The sequence below is a fragment of the Ascaphus truei genome, chromosome 1, assembly GCF_040206685.1.
Source record: "Ascaphus truei isolate aAscTru1 chromosome 1, aAscTru1.hap1, whole genome shotgun sequence".
Taxonomy (NCBI): Eukaryota; Metazoa; Chordata; class Amphibia; order Anura; family Ascaphidae; genus Ascaphus; species Ascaphus truei.
In genome coordinates, this window is record NC_134483.1 from 403,096,280 (window position 1) to 403,112,209 (window position 15,930).

The 15,930-nt window shown below is 49.1% G+C and overlaps 1 protein-coding gene across 3 annotated transcripts in view; it reads right to left on the minus strand.

Annotated features, from left to right (window-relative positions):
* LOC142502068 (uncharacterized) overlaps positions 1–15,930 on the minus strand; it is a 142,157-nt gene that overhangs the window by 114,409 nt on the left and 11,818 nt on the right. For all 3 annotated transcript variants that reach the window (XM_075612893.1, XM_075612879.1, XM_075612885.1), the window contains 2 exons: positions 14,437–14,506; positions 5,128–5,258 (listed from right to left, as the gene is read on the minus strand). In XM_075612893.1, coding sequence (XP_075469008.1) covers positions 5,128–5,258; positions 14,437–14,506 — 201 coding nt within the window. The remainder of the gene's footprint in view (positions 1–5,127; positions 5,259–14,436; positions 14,507–15,930) is intronic.

A 15,930-nucleotide genomic window follows, 5' to 3' on the forward strand; every position in this document is an offset into this window, starting at 1 on the left:
CAGCTTTAAAAACAGCCGGCATTTGGGCTATAAGAGCCCTTCTGGGGTGGTTCCGGGTCAGTCCACCGTTGGACGTCTGAGGGGTCCAAACCCTCTATAGAAATTTCTTAACCCCTTTTTTATGTAAATTCTCAATCCACAGGAGAGGGAAGATGGGGGAGGTGAAGGTGTGATTCAGGCAGTTTAAACATTTTGCATTTTTGTACACCATCTGCTGCTTAGTATTACACCGCAGCCCTACTGTGCACATTTTGATTTTCCACCCAGGCAGTTTCAACTTTCTTTTGTCAGTTTGCTTCGTCTGAATGGGAAGGGGGTGGAGGGGGGGGGGGGGGATGGGGTAGGGGGTGAGGGAGGGGTTAGGGGGGTGGAGGGGGTGGGGGGGGGCGGTTGGTGGGGGGGGGGTGGTGGGTGGTGGGGTGGTGGATGGGGGGGGGTGGGGGGGTGGTGGGGTGGGCGGGTGGGGGGGGTGGGGGGTGGGGGGGGTTGACAGAACCTTTCCAACGATATAGGCCTTTCATATTTTTGTATGCTGCATCCATTATACCACTTTTTGCTCTAAGTATGCAATATATTATCTGGGAATCAGTCAAGGCACCTTTTGTTTTCTTATAAATCTTTGCGTCCCCTGGATTCCATTCCAAGGAAAGGCATAGGTGTATAAACCACATTGCGTTTAATTCACAATTTTTATATATTACCGGGGGGGGAGGGGGTGGGTGGGGGCTAGGGGGGGGGGGGCAGGAGGGGTGAGGGGAGGGGCGGGGAGGGTGGGTGAGGGGAGGGGCGGGGGGGGTGGGTGTGGGGGGGGGGGGATTGCGGTTCCATTCCAACAGTGTAGGCATTTCACATTTTTATGTGCTGGGTCAGTTGTACCACTCTATACAATAAGTATGCTATACACTATCTGGCAGTCAGCTTAGGCACATTCAGTTTTCCTATGAGCCTTTGCTTCCTCTAGGTTCTGTTCCAAGGAAGGTCATAGGTACATATCGCTTATTGCATACATTTTTCAACTTTTGTATAGCACCCGGGGGGAGGGGGGTGGGGGGGTGGTGGGGGAGTGGTGGGGGAGTGGGGGGGGGAGTTGGGGGGGGGAAGAGGGGAAGGGGGGGAAGGGGGGGGAGTTGGGGGGGGGGGGGGGGAGGGGGGGAAGGGGGGGAGTTGGGGGGGAGGGGGGGGAGGGGGGGAAGGGGGGGGAGTTGGGGGGGGGGGGGAGGGGGGGGAGTTGGGGAGGGGGGAGGGGGGGAGGGGGGGGAGTTGGGGAGGGGGGGGGAGGGGGGGGAAGGAGGGGGGGGGGAAGGGGGGGAAGAGGGGAGGGGGGAGGGGGGAAGGGGGAGAGAGGGGGGGGGAAGGAGAGGGGGGAATGAGGGGGGGGGAAGGAGAGGGGGAAATGGGGGGGGGAGGGGGTAGTGAGGGGTAGGGGGTAGGGAAGGGGGTAGGGAGGGGAGGGGGGGGAGGTTAATGGAACATTTCAGGCAGTAGAGGCATTTCACATTTTTATATGTTGTAACTCTCACACCACTCTATGTCATGAGTATCTTGTATACTGTCTGAGAGTCAGCTCAGGCTTATTTGGTTCCCTCACTTCCTCTAGGTGCTGTTCCAAGGGAGGCATAGGTGAACATCACACATTATATATATTTTTCAACTTTATCTAGCGTCGAGGGGGGGGGAGGGAGGGGAGTGGGGGGAGGGAGGGGAGTGGGGGGAGGGGGGAGGGAGGGGGGAGAGGTTGACGGAACATTTCAGGCAATACAGGCATTTTACATTTTTGTGTGTTACATCTGTTATATCACTCTGTCTCATCAGTATGCTATGTGCTGTTTAGAAATCAGCGAGGGCACTCATAGCTTCTCCATGTACTCTTACCTCCCCCGAATGTCGTTCCAGAGGGGGGAAGCACAAGGGGAGGCATAGGGTCGTTTCACACATTATATATACTTTTTGGTTGTGTATCATGGGTTTATGTATATCATTCTCATGTACTGTGGACCTGGGTTTTGGGGGTGAGGGGGAGGGTGGGGGCTGGGGGGGGGGGAGTGGGAAAGGAAACCAGGGTGAGGGGGGGGGTGGGAGGGGGAGTGCGAGGGGAAGGGGGGGGGGGACGTGTGGTGGGGAGGAGGGGGGAGGGTGGGGAGGAGGGGGGGGGGAAGGGCGGGGGGCTATGTGCTTGGGTTGTGGTTGAGACGGGGGGAGAGGGGGGGCTGCAGGGTACTTTCTATGATTTAACCTTTTATTATACTACTCACGGCCTCCAGGGCGCAAAACCTCAGCTTGTGTTTGTGCGTCCTTTAAAACAAATCGGCTGAACTGGGTCCTCAGGGTCGCAATTGTCCTCCGACTCTTGAGCCAATGCGTTGTTGTTGGATCAGGCTCTGCTTATTGCTTGTTGATGGGCCGTACCCCCCTCCCCCCCTATGGGCCAAAAAAGATCATCCCGTGGGATCGGGACTACCGGCTGAAAGGGGGGGGGGGGTGGTGGTGGTGGTGGAGCGAACACCCCTGCGGCCTCGTCCGAAAGGCTGGGATCGGGGCATGGAGCCAGACCCTCGATGTTAACCGGCATTAGGGAAACCACGATCCCACTCCGTCCGGTCGAGTTGAGTGTGGACCAGGATTTCGACTCAGCTGGCGGGATCTGCCTCGGTGTCATCGCGGGAATAGATGACATGTGTTCCACTGTGGGTAGCGGTTTCCAGTGTCGTCTTGGTCGGGAGGTCAGCAGCTTCTCTCCAGGTACAGCTCCGGCCCGACGGGATACTCTTCGGTGTAGTTGTTGTGGGTCTTCTCTCTCTCTCGGGATCGTGAAGGGGGGTGTTGTTTGGGAGCGGTGGCGGCTGTTACTTACTTATCTCTGGAGTGCTGGGCCGCGATCCTCTCCGATGTCCGGGGTGGGTCTCCTGCGGTGTCTCCAGATGGCAGGTTGCCCGATAGCCATGCCTGGGGAGGGGTTAGGCCCAAGGCCTTTGCAAATGGGGCCATGTCCGCGGGGTATTTCAGGGACAGGAACTTTCCGTTTTTGTTCACCGAGATTTTGAACGGAAAGCCCCATCTGTACTGTATACCCTTCTCCCGGAGTAGGTTAGTCAGTGGCTTTAGCTCCCGTCTGCGGTCTCTTGTCGCTTTTGACAAGTCGTTGTACACTTGTAGTGTCTCATTTTGAAAAGTTATTTCTCCCATGTCCCGGCATGCTGAAATAATTCTTTCTTTTGAGGTATATTTATGCATTTTTATTATGATGTCCCTTCTGCGTTTTGGATCGTCAGACTTGGGTCCTAGCGCACGATGGGCTCTGTCCATTTCCATCTCCTTTTCCTCCATCTCCCCGCAGACCAGATTGAAGAACTCCAGAAGGTAAGGCCGAATCTGTTCTTGTGTGACTGACTCTGGAACATTCCTCACACGGATGTTTTGTCTTCGGTCACGATTTTCTTGTTCCTCCATGCCTTCTTTGAGGAGGGAGATCTCTTCACCCAGGCGGCTGATCTCTTCTTCCGCTTCTCCCTGTCTTTGTAGGGATTCGGAGAGCTTGTTCTCTAGGGTAGTGGTCTTTTCTGTTAGCCCTGAGATTTCCTTCCTTATATCGCTCACCGCAGACCGCAATTCCGTTTGGAAGGAGGTTTTGAGGGTGGCAGCCATTCCCGCCATCAGTTCTTCCAAATATGCCCTGGTTATTGCCTGTTCTGGGCTTGTAGGGGGGCTTTCTCTCGGCTGGGCCTTTTTCCCCGATTGGGAGGTAGCGCCATGCGGTCCGCCGCCATCTTGGGGATTCATAGTGCTTGCTTTCCCTCGCTGAGACGGTGAGAAAAATTTGGTAACAGCCTGGTTATTCGTTTTTTTTGTTTTTGACATTCCCCTTCTGTTTGTCTATCTGATAGGACTATTTTCGTCCATAAATTTGAAGTTTAAGTGGGGGTTTTGTCGCTGTACAACCCGCGGGTTTCAGGAGCTCCTCTAGCAGCCGTCCATACCGGGTGACGTCCAGTAGCACTCCATTTTGACACAAATATATACGGCGTGGTGGTTTTGGGTTCTGAGCTTACAGGGGCTGTGCGTGTTTGTAAAATCAATAGTGGTTCCAATCTTTAGTAACAAAAGTTGAATGTACATTAAACGCAACCTATGTCATGTAAAGAAGACAGTCAACTATGACTCAACCAAATTTTGCAGAAGAACATAATGGTTTAGTTAGTTCTTTCCTTCAACTTCATACCCACAGTGCCTGTTTTGTTTAAGTTCTAGGAATTGACTCACACCTCCTTTCAATTGTGAGGAGTGCTCGAAACAGCTTCGGTAGTTACCCTGTACTGCCCCCTCCTGGCTATTTGAATGCTTTCTTTGAAAAAAACATTTAGTTTGTCTTCAATCATAGTTATATAGTTACATAGTTACATAGTAGATGAGGTTGAAAAAAGACGTAGGTCCATCAAGTTCAACCTATGCTAAATTTAGACAACAGATACTTTATCCTATATCTATACTTATCTATTGATCCAGAGGAAGGCAAACAAAAAACCCCAGTGTCATATCATCCAATGATATCTAATAAGGGGAAAAATAAATTCCTTCCTGACTCCAAGAATTGGCAATTGGATTAATCCCTGGATCAGCATCCTTCCCATGTATACTTATTTGGTATATCCCTGTATACCTTTCCCATCTAAAAAGATGTCCAACTTTTTTTTGAACAAATCTATCGTATCTGCCATCACAGTCATCATGGGTAATGAATTCCACATTTTAACTGCCCTTACTGTAAAGAACCAGTTCCTTGTTTTCTTGCCCGTTCGTGTCCTTTGCTGTTGTCTTATTAAGGTAGGTAGGTTTTATTATAAATGGGAAAAAATTGCAATACTTGTCAAATTATTTTCGGTCATGAAAAAGTCTGCCCACGTAATGATTCAAATAAAAATCTTTACATTTTTATTAAACCTTTTTCTACAATATTTATTATTAATTTTTTTTTATAGGTGCGTCATCTTTATAATAGCTCAGGGGCTCGCAAAGTCTTAATCTGGCACTGACCACAGGGATATGCCGCGCTGGATATTGCTGAGCAGTTCTCTCCTGTGAAAAGTCTGGCTAAACATTATTTTGCAGTAATAATATTCTTATATGGTTTACCTGTTGTAATAAATCATCACCAGTGATAACTGCTATTTTCAAATCAAGACCAGCCTTCTTCATTACTTCATGTAATGCAGCAGCACAGGCGAGTGGGTTTGTTCCTCCTGCATTGCTTATAATACGAACACCTAAGATACAGTACAACAAAGAATTACAGAGCAATATCTTACAGGCATATAACAGAGCATACACTATCTGTGTGTGCGCACACACACACACACACACACACACACACACACACACACACACACACACAACTCGACAAATGCACTCGCCCGTGGCGTGTGAATTCGGCCGCAGGCGAGCCGTCATGGCCGCCTAATCAACAGACAGTTCATTAAACCTTTTTCTCTGCAATTCGAATCCTCCCCGCCTAAAGTTCAAATCCCCACCCCGATAGGTTGCAATGCCTCCAACCCCCTCCCCCAGGAGAAGCAGCAGCCGAGACGCCACCAGGAGCTGAACGAGGTGCCTTCTCCCTCACAGCACCAGCGCAGGCCCCGGTATCCTGAGCACCCTGTCCCCTTGTCTCACTGCCGGTCCCCTGCTCTCACTGCACAGCCTGTCCCCCAGCATTTACTGGCACTGCTGTACTGGTGTCACCCACGCGCTTTCCTCCACTTGCTTGTGGCGCTTCCCGCTCCCTCTCCGGGCGCTATGCATACCCATGCACCGGCGGATGGGGGGGTTGGACCGGAGTTAGAACTTGTGAAGTGTTGCTGGGGCCCGCTGGCGCTCAGGAGAGGGGAAAGGCCTTGGCCAGAGGCAGTTTGCCTTCCTCTGCTGCGCTCTCCCCCCCCCCCCCCTGCAGGTGGGGAGAGCCGGAGCTTGGTGGCAACTGCTCAGTCCCCCAGCAGTCACTGCAATAAACTGGCCCCACCTGCAATCACCTGCCCCCTCCCCTGAAATCAACTGCCCCACTCCCTGCAATCACCTGCCCCTCCCCTGCAATAACCAGTCCCCTGCCCCCCCCCACTGTCCCCCTTGCAATCACCAGCCCTCTGCCCCCCTGCAATCACCTGTTCCCCCCTTGCAATCATCTTGTGAGGGGGGGAGGGAATGAGTGAGAGGGGTAATTGATGGAGTGGGAGAGTGAGAGGAGAGAGGGGACGAGTGAGGAAAAGAGCGAGATGCAGGGGAGAGAAATGCATGTGTTGGGGAGGCAGGGATTGAGTGATAGTGGGGTAATTGATGGAGGGAGGGGAGTGAGAGGTGAGAAATACATGGGAAGAGGGAGGGAAATAGAGGTGGCCCGTGAGGTGTGAAATTGGGCTCGCAACACTGCCGATGGGGGAGGGGGGGGGGCGGGAGTAAATATATTTATTTATATATGTATTACAAACTTTTCATTAAAATGTATTAAATATTAATGGAAAATAAAATGTTTCTTAAATTGAGTTTTGGGAACAACTCACCCACACCCGTCGGGGGGAGGGTCACCCTCACTACAACACCCCCACCCCCACCCCTTGCAAGGCCTTCAACTCTTCCAGCCAGGGCATAATTGGCCTGTAATGCCCTGTTCTTCTGGGATTATTACTTAATTATAATTCCCAATTTGGCCCCACCAACCACGGTTCATCATTGGAAAGCGAATCAATCTCTCTTATGCATATCAGAGGTATTACTACAATAATGATCTTACATTTTTCTTTGATTCTAACTGTTCCCAGGATATACCCTGCTTGACTATTTGCGGAGCACACAAAAGCATTCATTAGGGGTATATCTGTAAAGATTGCTGCTCTCAAGAAAAAAAGCAGAATGAGAAAGATTGTAGAGTTAACTCAAAGTACTCCAAACTATGGATATAGATTTCTCAGGATTTTGGCACTTACTGATTGAGCAATTAGTATCCAATTTAAAAACCCACAACGTCCCCTACGGAGGGAGGTGCATCTCTATAGGTTAAAAATCATATATGAGAACAAGAGCAGCAATGATGCATAAAGACACCTATTTGTGAGAAATGCACTCAGATGGGTCAGTGGTTTAGAAATAGTGACTATACAAGGGTAAGCTGAATTGGTTAAAAACTTAACTTTCAACACACAACTTCAAATATAAGCAATGTAGGTATACAATAAGAATATATCACATAAAAAAAAAACTGCCTAGCAGCACCCTAATCGACCAAGTTAATTGGTAGGAAGGGGGAATCCAATATCTATGGTAAATACCCAATGTCAGGTATTTAGTGAGTAGAATAAGATATGGTAAGGTATATACAGTATAAGTGGCTAAATTGCCTGCTATACCCTGGGCTGCGAAGAAGCAGCTTCAACAGTGAACGGAGTTAATCAGGCTGTAAAAGAGCCCCAGTTACCAGAAAACTCACTACAAGTGAGTGCTGGTAGGGAGCCCTGATTAGCTAAAATTGTAAGTTGCAGGTGAGGGTAAGCGGGTGTAGGGATGTGGAGAGACGCCTATGATGAGACCAGTATGTTATGTTTGAGAGATCAGAACTCTCCTAGCAAATAGGTCAGACCGCTCCCGCAGACTTCCCTTTGGCTTGCTGTGCTGCAGGCTGATCTGGGCACACACTGCTCGCACCCTGCTGTGAGCAATCTATGTATTGCCCTTGACAAAGACATTAGTGAGGCCAGGGGAGCGCAATCTTTTTTTCTTGCGCCCCCCTGCCGGCTGTTTCCCTCTCTCATGGTGACGCGTCTCAAGAGCCAAGGTAAGTGTAGTTTAAAGAGGCCTTCGCCGCTTCCCCGGCACTTCATTTAAGTGCCTTCGGGAAGTGCGCGGGGCCTCTGTAAAGCCTCGTTCAGGGTGGCAAAGACAGGAGGTGGAGTGCGCGCGTCCGCGTGCGCGCGCGTCAGTCTGCTGGGCGATGTGTGCACATCATCCCCAGCAGACCTTTTGAAGCGTTCAGGAGGCGGGTCTACAGACCTGAGGTTAGGGGTGGGTGTTGCTCTTCTCACTACACTTTCCCGAATGATTTTATTGGCTGCCGACGTACCAGTGACGCTGCTGCAGCTTGAAAAAACAACTTGAGTTGTTTATGCAAACCGTAGCAAGCGTCAACTCCGTACTTCGGCGACAGGGTAGTTGCTACCCTGACATCAGGTATTTACTTTAAATACTTTGTTTCGAACGTGCGCGCGCACATCGCGAAGCAGGCACCCTGAACGAGGCCTAAACCCTGCAGAAAATCTCAGGAGGGCGCACCCCCAGTTTGCGCACCGCTGGGTTTGGCTAAGGGGGTTTGGTACCAGTGACGCACAGCCCACCTTTGCTCACAGCAGGGAAATTGATTCGCGCTACATTCTACACAATCAATATGAATGAGCACACATTTACAAAAATTCTTTAGTGTAATAAAATACAAAAAGAATTGTATATTTATGAATTTAAAATTGTCCCTGACGAAGCTCCATAGTAGGAGGGAAACGCTCGTTGGACGCGTGATTATGTCCTCAGTCCCCCTTATGGGGCTGTTTTAACATAGTGTTTGTCCAGCAGCTCACTAGCACAGCCATATATATTGTAAGGAATCCGCTCCACGGTTTACTGGTTACCTTACCTTGCAGACCGGTGCAGTTCTGGAACAGCTTTCCTGAGGTTTGCTGCAGCCTGGATTCACTCAAAGCAATACACACTCCCTCTGGTATCTACTGCAGCTGTGCAGCCTTTCATTGCAAACTATACTTGCATTCACTCATTAGGGGCAGTACCTTCACACCCCCGCCGGGGATTGGCCCGCTGCCCTTTAAGTATTGCTTGCCCATAATGCTCCTGGCCGAGCATAGTCCTAACTGGATGTCTACTGTTTTGCCACAAGCCCTCGCTTGTTCTCCTATGCTGATACCAGGTTCCGCCCTGCGTCCTTCAGCTTCCTTCAAGCCGCTTGTTCTCCTATGCTGATACCAGGTTCCGCCCTGCGTCCTTCAGCTCCCTTCAAGCCGCTTGTTCTCCTATGCTGATACGGAGGTTCCGCCCTGCGTCCTTCAGCTTCCTTCAAGCTCCCGCTTGTCCTCCTGCGCTGAAGCAAAGGTATCCCCTATGTCTTCAGCTTCCTGCTTTCCTGCACTGAGGCAAAGGTATCCCCCGCGCTCTTCAGTCTCCTGATTCCTGCATTGTAGCGGAGGTTTCCCTGTGGATCTTCAGCTTCCTGGTTCCTGGGGCCTACTCTTTCCCTAATCTAGAGAGGCCGTGTCCTGGTTCCTGCGCTGAGACAGAGGATTCCCTAGCCCGCTCAGGACTCTTGCGCTGTAGCACTGGTGCACCCGTGCAGCAAAGCGGTGTGCTACTCTGGTCTGCCTACCATCTCCTGTGACCAGTACCATGGGCCATGGTCGTCGCTCGCGCAGTGGCCAACCCCGCGCTCCTAAGCTGAAGCGGGGCTCTCCTGACTACCTGTTGCCGAACTCTTGCCTGAACAATGTTTATCCTGATGTCTCCTGTCCTGACCCTGGCTTCTACAACGACGACGCTGTCTTCTCCAATCCTGATCCTGCGACATATGACTACGAACTGCGCAATCCGGATCAGCCTGCGCGGTCTCAGGTCGGTGCTTTTACAACCCCACCTCAGCCTCGAGGTCCGGTCCTGGTTTGTGGCGAGCAGAACCCTGACAGTATGCTCGGCCGCACAAACTCGGACCGCCCTGTGGTGAGGGTTGGTAAGTTTCTGTCTGAAAGCCTGTCCCAGCCTGTAAACCAGTCCCAGTGTGAATACCAGTTTCTATGTGAGATATTACCCATGCTTGAGGATCTGATTGTGTTTGTAGGTTTAACCCCTTTGCAAAACAAATGCCGTAGTGATCTCATGATGAAGGTTTACCGCCTCCGGGACTTAAAACAATCGCTGGCCGCTTGTATTTGCTTTCCTGGTTACCTCTTAACTTGGGAAAATGTGTACCCTTTAGAATTGGACGACGCCCAAAAGGAACTCTCTTCCCTGGCCTTGTCTTTAGACATTTATATAGCAAAAGTGGACCCTCTCCTCATGTTGGCTGATGCCCAAAAAACACTCCATATCCTTTCCATGACATTGGACATTTGCATAAAGGAACAGGATCCTCCCCTCGCCAGCTTCGCTGCCGCTTGGCTGTATCCCGGGTCTACCACGGATCCTTACCCTGAGTGTATGGCCGGGTTCCCTGACACCAATGATATGTTTTCGTTAACCCCTGCCGATCAGTCCTGTGAGGTCCCCCTGGAGAATACATATGTTGCTCTACCCAGCACTAATGTTCTTGTATCAGAGAATAAGTCCCTTTGTTTCCCTATTTCTAACTCCGAATCTGTCACTCCAGCTCTTGAGGGTTTTCCAGCTTTAAACTCTGCACGGCAGTCCTGTGCGCTTTCCCCGTCAGAGAAAGAATCCCTAAGTTCTGTTCCCAGGGTCATTTCTGTATTAACCCCTGAGGGGCAGCTCTCTGAGTCTCCTTTGATAATTCCCTGTTCTCTGCCAGCCACGGTCACGCCCCTAGCTCCAGAGGAGAGATCCCTTGTCTCTCCTAATACAGAGAAAAAATTTCCTGTGTTTTACTCTCAGGCACTGTCTGCATTAACCCCTGTAAATTCTTGCTGCCTCCAAGTTAATGCCTTCGTTGTAGCCTCAGAGAATGAGTCCACAAGTCAGACAGCAGAGGTTGCATTGAGGGATTCCCATAACCGTACGGAGTCTCTAGATATTCTTTGCTATAAATCCCCTGCTTCAGCTCAAGTTTCCGCAGTTTCGTCTCCGGAGACTTCGGCTAAAGTCCTGGTTCCTGTTAAATGTATTCAGGAGTCAGGTTTTTCCCTAAGCTTAGTCGCAGAGTTCCTTCTCCCGGGTATTTCACTGAACCAGCCTGTCGCCCACATAGCGGTGATCCCTGCTTCAGCGCATAGTTCCCACATTATGGAGTCTGCAGTAAGTTCTGGTTTCCCAGACATTCCTTACCAAATACCTACTTCAGAGACCAGTACAGTTATGATTAACCCCCATGTACTGTCTGAGTTCTCCTCCTCTTTAAGCTTAGGGTTAAAGGCATACAGTAGTCTGTATGTCTCTCCTGGGGTTCATATTGTGTTCCCAGGAATGTTTGCGGACGCACGGTTTTCTCCCAAAAGTGACGCTTTTTCATATAGATCACTAAAAAGCTTGCACACTGTTTCCCTTTTCGCTGAATTGTGTCTTTCTAGTTTTGAGACTCTGAGAGGTAATGATTCTCCTTCTGATTCTGAGGCTCTTTCTATAAGGGGTATCCTGTCTGGGGGCTCTCCTGATTTCTCTCTCCAGGCTAATCCTTTGGGGATCAGCATATCTGCGGTCACTCCCTTAGTACTGTCTGAGGACACCATGCACATATTACAAGTCCTGGGGTTTAAATCTGAGCTTTTTAGCTGTCCTGCCTTTGCTGAAACCCAGTCCCTCAGTACTGTGTCTAAATATGTCCCAGCAAACATGGGGTTACTCGGGGGGGAGATTAAAGCTCCTGTCTTAAAGGGTATTTTTTCTCACATGTCCAGCAAATTTAGAATCTCAGTAAGTGTTTCTATGTCACTTATCAATACATTTGATTTTTTCTCTAATCAAACCCAGATACCCTCACTATCGGTTAGGAGTCCTGTGATCAGAGATTTTGCACTAGAAAACACACCAATTCATGTTTTTGTCAGGTTAGGTACCCCTGTGGTTAGGGCCATTGCAGTTTTAGAGAAGACTCTTTGTACTCCTAAGGTGCATGTCATTAAGAGTTTTCATAGTTCATACTTGCTGCTTGTTGATTCTCAGGGCCCTGTCACTGAGGTACAGACTTCAGCTTCTGATGTTAGCTTCCCTCCCACCACTACCCTGGCTCTGCCTTTTTCTCAAGCTACTGATTTGAAGATCCCAAGGTCTATTCCTGATTCACTGACAATATTATCTCCCAATGAAGATTTCCCACTATTGGAGAGCTCTACTGTTGTTTGCTTCTCTGCTCCTGCTAAACCATGGTTTTGTCCCTCTGAATTTTCAGTGGCCCCTGTTATTTCCTCTCAGTTGGAAATACTCTGTACGTATCCCAAGATTTCGGTCCCTATGCCTGGTTTACTGCTTGCCTTGTCACCTTCCATACCAATACCGGGAGATGCTTCTAACCAGCCTATACCCTTACTAACCATTACCTGGGAACCTTCTAGAGGAAAAATTCCTCGCAAATTCCAACATGCAGTGGTCAGCCAAGACTTTTTCTGTTACAATGTTTCTCCTGGTGTATTCGATCAACTATCAGGCCCGCTGATCCTAGATTCAGGTTTCTTTATTAAGGACTGGGCTTTCAGTTGGGGTTCTTCTACCGTTTTTGCTCTGGAACTCTCTGGTTCTTCACAGCCCTGGATTTCCAAGACATTTTGCGAGGCAAGCCATGTACCAAGGATGTTTCCTCCATCAATCTTATATCCTAGAACTGTACTCACCAAAGAACTGCTCGTTTACGGATGCCCTTTCTACCTAAAGAATTTTAGGAACTACTCAATGTCCCCAAGGCCCATGGATGGTCCTGTCTGGCCACAGTTCTCACCGGGGGGTTGGGGTACACTAAGGACTAATCATGAGTCTCTGGAGTACGACTCTAGCCCCAATCCTAGACGGTTCAGCAACAATTCCCGGGCCTCCAACTCTATGAGTGCTCATGTTCGCCCGGAGGTCTCGCGTGAAGGGGGGGGTACTGTAAGGAATCCGCTCCACGGTTTACTGTTTACCTTACCTTGCAGACCGGTGCAGTTCTGGAACAGCTTTCCTGAGGTTTGCTGCAGCCTGGATTCACTCAAAGCAATACACACTCCCTCTGGTATCTACTGCAGCTGTGCAGCCTTTCATTGCAAACTATACTTGCATTCACTCATTAGGGGCAGTACCTTCACACCCCCGCCGGGGATTGGCCCGCTGCCCTTTAAGTATTGCTTGCCCATAATGCTCCTGGCCGAGCATAGTCCTAACTGGATGTCTACTGTTTTGCCACAAGCCCTCGCTTGTTCTCCTATGCTGATACCAGGTTCCGCCCTGCGTCCTTCAGCTTCCTTCAAGCCGCTTGTTCTCCTATGCTGATACCAGGTTCCGCCCTGCGTCCTTCAGCTCCCTTCAAGCCGCTTGTTCTCCTATGCTGATACGGAGGTTCCGCCCTGCGTCCTTCAGCTTCCTTCAAGCTCCCGCTTGTCCTCCTGCGCTGAAGCAAAGGTATCCCCTATGTCTTCAGCTTCCTGCTTTCCTGCACTGAGGCAAAGGTATCCCCCGCGCTCTTCAGTCTCCTGATTCCTGCATTGTAGCGGAGGTTTCCCTGTGGATCTTCAGCTTCCTGGTTCCTGGGGCCTACTCTTTCCCTAATCTAGAGAGGCCGTGTCCTGGTTCCTGCGCTGAGACAGAGGATTCCCTAGCCCGCTCAGGACTCTTGCGCTGTAGCACTGGTGCACCCGTGCAGCAAAGCGGTGTGCTACTCTGGTCTGCCTACCATCTCCTGTGACCAGTACCATGGGCCATGGTCGTCGCTCGCGCAGAGGCCAACCCCGCGCTCCTAAGCTGAAGCGGGGCTCTCCTGACTACCTGTTGCCGAACTCTTGCCTGAACAATGTTTATCCTGATGTCTCCTGTCCTGACCCTGGCTTCTACAACGACGACGCTGTCTTCTCCAATCCTGATCCTGCGACATATGACTACGAACTGCGCAATCCGGATCAGCCTGCGCGGTCTCAGGTCGGTGCTTTTACAACCCCACCTCAGCCTCGCGGTCCGGTCCTGGTTTGTGGCGAGCAGAACCCTGACATATATATATATATATAAAAACAGTGTAGCAGCTAGGGAATGGCTTCACTGATACAGTGTTGCTAACTGGATTTATGAGCATGTAGTGATCAATCCCTGCGGCTGCTTGTGGCAACGCATTTATTGTGCTAGTGTTTGTAAGGGTTGAGCATTTGGGCTCATCTTGGCTGGTTGCACCCCGTTCAGCCTCTAGGATTCCAGTAGTATTCACTGACTGGAGTGTCTACATTTATGAGAGCTATATCTCGGTGCATGTGTTTATACTATTTAATTTATTTTTAATGTTTATTATACCACTCTTCTCGGTAATATATGTTTTAAGTATTTAGTATTAAAAGTTATATTTTACACCATAGTAGTGTGCATATAAGTGAATTTCCTTCAGGGATACAAACATTTTGTATCCCTTATTTTTCTTTGCGCTACATTCTACTCAATCAATATGAATGAGCACACTTTTACAAAAATTCTTTAGTGTAATAAAATACAAAAAGAATTGTATATTTATGATGACATTAATTAATGAAATAATCACAGTTGATGTGGATATCTGGACGATAAAAGTACCTGATTTATGAATGTCTGTTATATAAGGAGCCATTGCGGTGTGCACGAAGTCTGGAGCATATCCCATATTCTGAAAATATGTTAAAAAAAAAAAAAAATAGATTAGTAACAGAATTCTACAAAAAAATAAAAATTCCCTGCAATTTTGTAAGCACACAAGGGCTAACTAATGCACCATTTGCAGCACTTTCATTGTAACAGACCCACAAACATTCCATAAGGGCTTCCAAACAACTGCTGACCTTACATTTCTCACTTTCATGTGGGCTTGCAGGACCCTGTGTATCAAAGGGGTTAACCCCTTCAAATCATGGAACGGGGAACTCTCCCTTAACTTATTTCCCATGGAACAGATTGAAAAAAGACACACAGTATGGCCATCAAGTTGAACCTATGCTAAATTTACAGTACGCTACAGGTCTGTCACAATCATTCATTCAAAAGAGTGTTCTGGGGCACCCGTTTTTATCTTTTTCACTAATATGCAAATCAATCTAATGGAGCGAAAAATATACTTGAATAGACTGCACGCTTATACATACAAAAATACAAATATTTTAATTAACGCATTTCAACTCTCCGGACCCAGTGGTTCACAAGATACATACTGGGAATAATAGCCCAGTGAGTTCCTAGTTATTTCAATTCCCCCTGCCCCCCCCCCCCCCCCCTATGGGCAAATAACAAGGGTTGTAGGCAGGGTAGGGCTTCAGCAGGCCTGCTCTGAAATTCAAAATTCCCGACCCAAATATCCGGCTCCTAAATGGTGCGCTGGGCGGGCTGTGGGCTAGGCAGCAAGACAGAGCTTCTCACTCCCGCACGGCTGCATAGAGAGGCAGCAGCGCCGGCACGGGAGTGAGAGCTCCCCGTGAGCAGGACAGGAAGGATGACTTGGTAGCAGCGGTGATGGGGGCGAGTAAGCATAGAGGAGAAGATAGGGACTGTCATCAACGTCTCTCCCCATTATCCACTGCCCCCACAGTCACCACCACCCATTATCCACTTCCCCCATGTGGAAACCCTGCTCCCACATGTACCACCCCCACTTCCCTCACCCCATGTGTCAACTCCTCTCCCCTTTGCACCTGTACTTTGTGTCAGCATATAGTGTGGTCAGGTTATGACGCCGGAGATTTAACCCCCTTTTTGTTTTTCCTGGTGAGTATTGCACCGGGGCTACCTTTCCAGGTACTGTATGTATCTCAGGAACCAGGGGGTACCCGAAACTGCAAACCATGTTCACAGAAAGGTGGGATCAAAAATAATGTTTGTAAGGGGAATTGCTCCTTTAAATTCATAGCGTAAAAAGCATATTTTTTTAGTGCAAAGTTGAATTTCAGGTCACTCAGACGTTAAATGGGTTACAATTAATAAAACTGTGATTATACTGCATTATAAAAATGATTTCATATATGCATTTTAAAAAAAATATCTTTTAACATCATTTGGAGTCACTACTTATTCTGAAAGAAATCATGTACGTGTGTAAAATGT